Source organism: Pteropus vampyrus, unplaced genomic scaffold (assembly GCF_000151845.1).
Source record: "Pteropus vampyrus isolate Shadow unplaced genomic scaffold, Pvam_2.0 Scaffold3, whole genome shotgun sequence".
NCBI classification, from domain to species: domain Eukaryota; kingdom Metazoa; phylum Chordata; class Mammalia; order Chiroptera; family Pteropodidae; genus Pteropus; species Pteropus vampyrus.
The window spans coordinates 2,865,937-2,874,019 of NW_011888784.1; the positions used below are offsets into that span (position 1 = coordinate 2,865,937).

At 44.8% G+C, this 8,083-nt stretch overlaps 1 protein-coding gene across 7 annotated transcripts in view; it reads right to left on the reverse strand.

Moving 5' to 3' along the window:
- Nucleotides 1-8,083, reverse strand: part of MAPK4 (mitogen-activated protein kinase 4) — a 118,275-nt gene that overhangs the window by 9,925 nt on the left and 100,267 nt on the right. For 6 of the 7 annotated variants that reach the window (XM_023531119.1, XM_023531104.1, XM_023531110.1 and 3 more), the window contains one exon: nt 3,119-3,200. The exons of the other annotated variant lie outside the window; for it this stretch is intronic. In XM_023531119.1, the coding sequence (XP_023386887.1) occupies nt 3,119-3,200 (82 nt within the window). The remainder of the gene's footprint in view (nt 1-3,118; nt 3,201-8,083) is intronic. 7 annotated transcript variants of the gene reach the window in all.

Genomic DNA, 8,083 nt, shown 5'->3' on the forward strand with positions numbered 1-8,083 from the left:
CTTTGAGGGGAATGCCCTTAACCTGTGAAGTTTGTCCTAACTCTGGGTCAGACTTGAATTGCCAAATTATCAAATATTGCTTGATTGCTATTATAAATGATATATTATTTAAAAGTATGTTTTCAGCCAATGTATAGAAATGAAATTGATTTTTGTATATTGATTATATTTGGCAACACTGCTAAAGTCTTTCTATTAAATCTATTAATTTGTGTATAGATTGAGGTTTTATTTAGACAAATCATCTGTGAATAATAACAATTCCATCTTATTTTGCTTGCCAGGACTACTGCAATAATGAACAGAAGAGATGGTGGTGGGTAACTCTAGTGTTTTCCTGGTTTTAAAGAAAAAGCTTTTAACATTTTATTGTTAAGTATAATGTTGTTGATTTTTTTGTAGAAACCATTTGTAGATAAAATTCTTTCATTCCTAATTAGTATGAGTTTTCATCATTCACAGATATTGAATTTTCTAGAATGGTTTCGGTGTCTATTGAAATGATCCTGTGGTCTTTTTTTTTTTTTCTTTTTTCTTCTTGAATTTGCTTCTGATCAATCAAAATAATAGATTTTCTAATGTTAAGCCAACTTTACATTTTGGGATGAATTCAATGTTGACATGATATATATTTTATATATTGCTGAATTTGGTTTATTTGGTTTTTTTTTTATAACTATGTTCATAAGTGAAATAGGTTTATAATTTTCCTTTCCCATATTATTCTTGTCTGGTTTTGGTAGGAAGATCATAACATAGGGTGGTATTCTCTCTTTTTCTATTCTCTGTAGGAGTTCAACAAGTTCACAATTATTTGTTATTTAAAAGTTTGGTTGAATTTGCCTATAAAACTATTGGGTCTCAGATTTTCTTTGTGAGACGATTTTAAACACTGATTCTGTTTTTTAATAGTTATTGCATTATTCAGGTATTCTATTTCTTTTCAAGTCATATTTGAAAAAAATTACAGTTTTCTAAGAATTTATTCATTTCATGTAACTAATAAATAGAATATGTAAGTACACATTTATTTTTAAATTATTTAATAAAATACATTCATTATTTATGTTTATATGTATATTTTTTACTAATGAACATTTACGGGCAAAGAATTCATAGTATTCTCTTAGTTTTGAATCTCTGCTGCATCTGTGGTTATGTTCATTGATAATTTATGGCTGTCTGATTCCACAGGCAAACTGGCCTCTCCATGGAAGGCTGACACTTCAAAGCTTGCTGACTCACTGCCTGATTTGATTTTATTTCCTGTTGGTCAAAGATATACTCACAGAAAGGAGTGTTTAGGGTAGGGCCCAAGAACGTAATCTAGGTCATGGCTGCATTTCTTCATTGGGAGAATGAAAACCATGACCAACTGTCGTTTTGATTCTCAGGGGTAAAGGATATGACTGTAGTTTAAGGAGCTGATTTTTACACTCTTACTACAGCTTAGTACTGTTTAGAGCGACAGGGGGAGGTGGGTGATCACCTTTAACTGGAGTGAGTAAGGAGGATTGACAAGCCCACCCCACAAGGCAGCTCTGGAAAACTACCCACTGGGCAGGACCCACCAGCCCTGTACCTGCAGGATGTCCGGCCCTAACCGGCCTCACATTGAGGGTTTAGGACTCAGCCAATATGAACAGCGCCAACCCGTGAAGCAGCTCTACTACTCAGGGCTCCCTTGGGCACTCTCTAGATGATCGTGAAGGGCTCTGTCCTTGGTGAACCCAAGGCCCAGAGGTGACCGATGTCAGCCTGCTCCTTTTCTTCCCCTCTGTGGACCAAATAACAGCCTACCCCCTTTTCTCTCCCTATCTAGATATATCTGCAGAGGCTTTGGATCCAATCTTCTGTCTCCTTCTCTAAAAGAGGCATTATAGATCATGTTGATCAAATCTGTCTTGCAGAAGAGAATCTCCTGATCATCATCAGCAGCAGCATCATCATTATCAATAAGGGCAGTGATTACTAAGCACTTACTCTATGCCCCACCAAGCACTGTAGCAATACTTTAAAGGACCTCAACGAATACGTCACAATAGCCCCATTAAATTAATATAGAGAGAGCTACTGAGCTTTACTATGTTCCAGCCACTATTCTGGGTGCTGGGACAGAGCAGTGAACAAAGCCAAAAAGCTTCCACCCTGTGGCGTCCACGTGCTATTCCTGTAGTGCAGGTTGTTTTTCTTATTTTACAGAGGAGTAAAGTAAGGCTTAGAGGATGATACAACGACTCAGCTAGTGAAGTGCTGAAGCTGTGAAAAAACTCAGGCCTTGTTTTGAACAGCTATGCTACGCTCTACGTCAGCAATTCTCACAGAGGCGCGCATCAGAATCACCTGGAGAGCTTGTTAAAGCTCAGATGGCTGAGCCTCACCCTCAGAGTTTCTCATTCAGTAAGTCTGGGGTGGGGCCAGAGAACGTACATGTCTAACAAGTTCCCAGGTGACAATGCGGGTCTGGGGACTACACTTTGAGAACCACTGCTCTATACACAGAACCAAATGTCTGAGCCTGGAGTAGGAAGAGTGCTCGCTTCTTTCACACCCAACTCCTCTCCTTACCACGGCTCCCCACCGTGTGTGTGCAAGGGACCCTACCAGGCTGACTCCCTGCACGATCCAAGACTCGACCCCACCCCCACCAGCAAGCAGTGTTGTGCACTGCCGTCACCATCTGTGTCTGTGTATGTAATTACCCTCATTAAACAGGTTCCCGCTTACAATCCACGTAAACAAGTTTCACTGCTAGAAAGGGCTGTTCCTGAACCTGGTTTCTCAGGCTGTGTTATGAACAACATCCAGGCCTCACGCCAGCGGAGGCTGGCTGCCTGGGCCTCCGCCCGCTGATAAGGAGGTTCTCCAGGTCCAGAAAAGACCGAATGGAACCACACAGTCTTTCAGGCTGAGTGCTGCTGAGTCTCGTTCTCCCAGACCTACAGGTTCTGCTGACTGCGTCTCCTCGGGGAAGCCCACCGTCTCATTCCTGAAGCGGTCCCTCTGGTTGGATGGAGGGATTCGACATCAGGGAGCATCGTCCCATAATGCTCTCTTGGCTCTCCGGTGTCTGAGCCTCCTCCTGCCTCACGGTTGGGACCTCATCATCTGTCCTCACCCTTCTTCGCTTGGTGGGTCCACGGGGACAGGAGAAGCTCTTTAGAGGCGCTTAGGACTGATACCATCATGGCGCTCTTCTCCTGTATGTAATTCAAATAAAACCCATACAAACTATAAAATAAGTAAGTGCAAGGACATTTGTTTGGGGTTGAATTGTGTCCTCCAAAGTTCATATGTTGAAGTCCTAGCCCCCAATACCTCAGAATGTGGCCTTATTTGGAGACAGGGGCCTTGTGGATATGAAAGGTTAAGATGAGGTCATTAGAGTGGGCTTTAACACAGTGTGACTGGCGTCCTTTTAAAAAGGGGAAATTTGCACACAGACACACACACAGAACACCGTGTGAAGATGAAGGCAGAAATCAGGGTGGTGCTTCTACAAGCCAAAGAATGCCAAACTGCCAGCAAATGACCAGAAGCTAGGGGAGAGGCATGGAACATATTCTCCCTCACAGCCCTCTGAAGAAACCAAACCTGGTGACACCTTGATCTTGGACTTCCGGCCCCCAGAACTGTGAGAAAGTAGGTCTCTAATAGGTTTCAGTTGTTTGAGCCACTCTGTGGTGCTTTGTCACAGCAGCCCTAGCAACATACAAAGTCCAACAGCAGTTTAATTCTCTTCCCACAATGACTGCTTTGATTTTTTTAAATAGCAAAAGTCAAATTCTTTACAAATCTCTGGATGTCCCCGCTCTGTAGGCGCCCTGACTCTCGGGTGCCCAGCACTGGGGTACGCAGTGCACTGAGACACTTTGGGGTTTTCTTAGCAGGAGGAGCTGGGGGCCTCACCCAGCACAGACTGCACTCCCCTGTCAGACAAAGATTCCTAGAATGCTATGTATCTGAGTTGAGAACATGAATTTTGGACCTGGGGTAAAACCAACTTACTTGCTGGTGACTTTAAGTAACTTTCCTAACCTCTCTGAGCCTCAGGTTCCTTATCTGCAAAGCAAAGAAAATACTTCATAAGGTCGCTGTCAGGATTAGACAAAATGAACAAGAAGCACCCAGCTCTGAAGAGATACTGCTCTGCCTTCCCTTTCTCAGTCTCTGTTTTGATTAAGACTTTAAAGGTTCCCTTCGGCTTGTTACATTATGTCCAAACTCACCAGCCTAATTTCTCAGGTTCTCCACTTCTTCACCTCCCTCCCAGCCTCACTCTCCTCTCTCCTGGGGTCACGTTATACCGTGTATGAGATGCCCTCTACCTTTGCCCTCACCTGGGATGCATCCTCCCTCCCTTCCCGTCTAGATTCCAACATCCCACAAGGCTCACTTCCCACCCCACCTCCTCAGGGATTCCTCTTTCCAAACGACCTCTAATTTACGGGAAAAATGGGGACAGAAAGGGAGGAAAGTTTTCGTTACAGACCCCATCTGTATCATTCATTCCACAATGGGTATATGCCAGCTTGTCTGATTTGCTAAGATTCTAGCCTATGCTCTGTCTGTCTAGTTTGATCATTCGCTCACGACAGGCAGGGAGCAGCAGAATAGTAAACACCATCTGTCAAACACGTTTGCTACAGACTGGTTTGTTAGAGTGACCAGGAGAAGGAGTAGTATAATTTCTCTCTTACAATACTCGGCGCTGACTTTTCACCTTCGGTTAGTGTCTGGTGATAATGACAGTGATGACATGTTAATGACTAACATCTGCGTGCCGCTTCCACACCCTCCCCATCTATCAGTGAGGGTGGTGCGGGTGTGGAGTGAAGGAGGGAGCAGAGCCAGAGGTTGACAGATCTTCCTAGGTGAATGAGAAGCCATGTATATGGTGTCACTGAAGCCATCTCTATGCAAATAACTTCCTGGGAGTCCACTGTGGGGCCTGTTGTTCCCACCTTCAGAATAAATTATACGGAGTAACATTGTGGGTGTGCACGAGGCCTCTGCTAAATTAACACTCATTCATTCAATGAGTATCAAGTGTTCACTTCACGTGGAGGGGATACACACAGACACAAGCCTACTTTAAAGAGTCGACGACAGGGCCCTGTTGGATGGAGAGGACGTCATGGGAAATAAGTGTGCTCTTCCAGTCACACATCATTCAGGAGTTCGCCAGCATGACTTTGAGGAAACAGGACACCAGAGGTGAGGGAGAGGGACATGCTTGGCCTATGAGATATGGATTGTAAAGGACATCGATGACCCTGGGTGGCCTGAGGACCTGGGTGCATGGGAGTGGGCAGGAGCTCCAGGGACAGATTGAAATTATGGTTCCTGGAAAGAGCACCGGACCTCAAGTTCTGGAACAAAGCCCAGATTTACCACTCATTGGTTATGGAAGCCTAGGCAAGTCTCTAGGCCTTAGTTTTCTCAGCTACAAAGTGGGAGACAATAATACAATCCCTAGCTATACCACGGGATTATCATGGGGATTGCACCATAACTGAACAATTAAATACATAAAAATCAAATGCGTGGAAAGTACACGCACACTTGAAGATGCTCCCCCATTCAAGGTTCTATTGTCATTATATCACAGCTGGCTTCTTAAAATATACTGAATGTGATTTAACACCCTTCGGCAGGGTCAAGATTTTGAGCATCATGATTCTGAGTCATCACGCACTCAGCTCTCAGAAATCAAAGGGAGGCAAAAACTCTTCTCAAGAGCCTGATGGCTGCGACTCTTTGTTAATTCTGCTGTCGCCTTTATATTTTCTGTCTCTTGTCAGACTATGAGCTGTCACTTCTCTCTGCTTTAAGGGTGCCTGTCTCGTCCCGTTGTGGATTTGACAACCAGATAATTAAGTTTATTAGAATTGTGTGTAAAGTGAGAGTACACCGGCCCAGGTAAAATGTAGACACTTCATGCTTGGGCTGTCCACCATCTGTTCAGTAGCGTCAAATCTTTTTAACCTCCATCTTGCCTGAGGCTCAGACGGATGAGGTGGCAAAACAGAGGGATTGTTGTCCTTACTCATGAGTCCCAAACTGGCACTCTACTTGGGAGCCGCCAGCCAACCCTACTCGGTGCTCTCCCTCCAGGGACAGCAAAGGAGATGCTGGGTCAAAGCTGAGTTGATAGAAACAGGTATCCTTGCCCTAAGTTCTCCAACCCCAGGTGCTAGCTGGCTTTGGTCCTTCTGTTTTCTTTCCTCCCACATGCCCCGCTCTGTACCACCGGAAATGAGAAGAGCTCCCGTGTACTGAGCGCTTCCTCCCTGCTAAGCACTTTGCATTCTTTACCTTATTTAGTCCTTAGAACAACCCTATAAAATAGATACTGTTATTTCCTTCTTACAGGTAAGAGAACTGAGCTTACAGAGGATAAATAACTGGCTCGAGATCACACAATTTTTAAGAATCAGGGCTTGTACCCTGACTGCTTCTCTCCAGAGTTCTTTCTCTTGGGCTCTTAACGGTGAATCCAAGGTGCTCCCTGCTGAGTCCTGAACATCTGGATTCTTTCCTACAGAAGGTGCAGCAGGCTGCCGCAGAGATCTCACATGCACCGTTTAGTCCCTGGAGAATAATAAAAGATTTCCTCCAGAGAGCAGAGGGGGTGCCCACCAGGACTGGGTGAGGCCGTGCACTGAGGCTCCAGGTAAACACATCCAAGACCTAGGCAACGCGTGGTGTGATTTCTGGAGCAGCAGAAAGATTGCTTGAAAAACAGTGCCCCTACTTGCTGGCTGAAGCCTAAAAATTCCTTTTCCTGGAATTCAACTCTAGAGAAATGAAAACCTATGTCTATACAAAAACTTGTCCACGAATGTTCATAGAAGGATTACTACTCAGAATAGCCAAGAAGGAGAAGCAACTCGAATGTCCATCAGCTAAGGAGCAGATTAAACAAAATGTGGTATATCCATAAATGGTACCTTATTCAGCAATAAAAAGAAATAAAGTACTGATACCTGCTGCCGATGGATGAACCTTGAAAACATTACACTAAGTACAAGAAGTCAGTCACAAAGGATCACATCATTATATGAATCCATTTACATGAAATGTCCTGAATAGGCAAATCTACAGAGAAAGAACGTAGATGAGTGTTGCCTAGGATTGGAGGGGATGAAGACTTTGGGTTGGGGGCTCACTCAGGGGGGTGGGCTTTGTTTCAGGAGTGATGAAAACATTCCAAAATTGATTCTGGTGATAGATGCATAACCTGTGAATATACTAAGAGCCATTGTATCGACCACATTAAACGGTCAGTTGTATATGTTGATTATATAAATAAAATTGTTTTTAAAAAAGAATTTTAAAGGCAAATATAAACCATCCTTCCACTGAAAGGAATGTCATAGCCAGTAGCCTTTTTGTTCAGCCGGCTGTGCACCCAGGTGGCGAGTTCTGGTCCCTCGGTGGGAACCTGCACCCCTAAGAATCCGCAGGCTCTGGGCCTCAGTAAATTTCTAGTTCAGAGAGGTGGAAGGAGAGAGCACTTCGGGAGTGACAGCGAGGACAGCAGAGGGACACAAGAAGGTGGAAGCACCGCTGGAAGGCGGACCCACGGAGAGACGGAAGGTCCCGGAGAGAAGGATTGTAATTTCTTGTCCTCGCTCCCTCTCTGCCTCTCTGTTCATTGTGGATCCCAGAGAAGGACCCAGAACTGCTCTGTTCTCTGACTCCCTCATGGAGAAGCAGAAGCAAGTGCCCCCTGTTTCATGATTTCCCTCCTTCCTTCACAGAAGGTGCCAGGGGAGTTCTCCAGCCCTGGAGCTGAGCCCAGTTGCATCAGCTGCTCCAGGTCCCTGGAGACAGCTCTGGTCCTGGCTCTGTCTCTCTCATTAGCAGTGGGGCCTCAGATGAGCTCTTTAACCCTAGGGGCTCCCTAGTCGTCAGCCATCAAGTGAGGACAATAATTAACCTGCCCTGCCTCCTTCAGAGGGTTGGTGTGAGGACCCAGAGTTAGCACAGGTGGGAGGAACTCCGAGGGTGCATTATTACTAATTGGAGGAAAAATGTCAGGGCAGATATGATGATGTTGATCCCCCAGCTAAGGAAG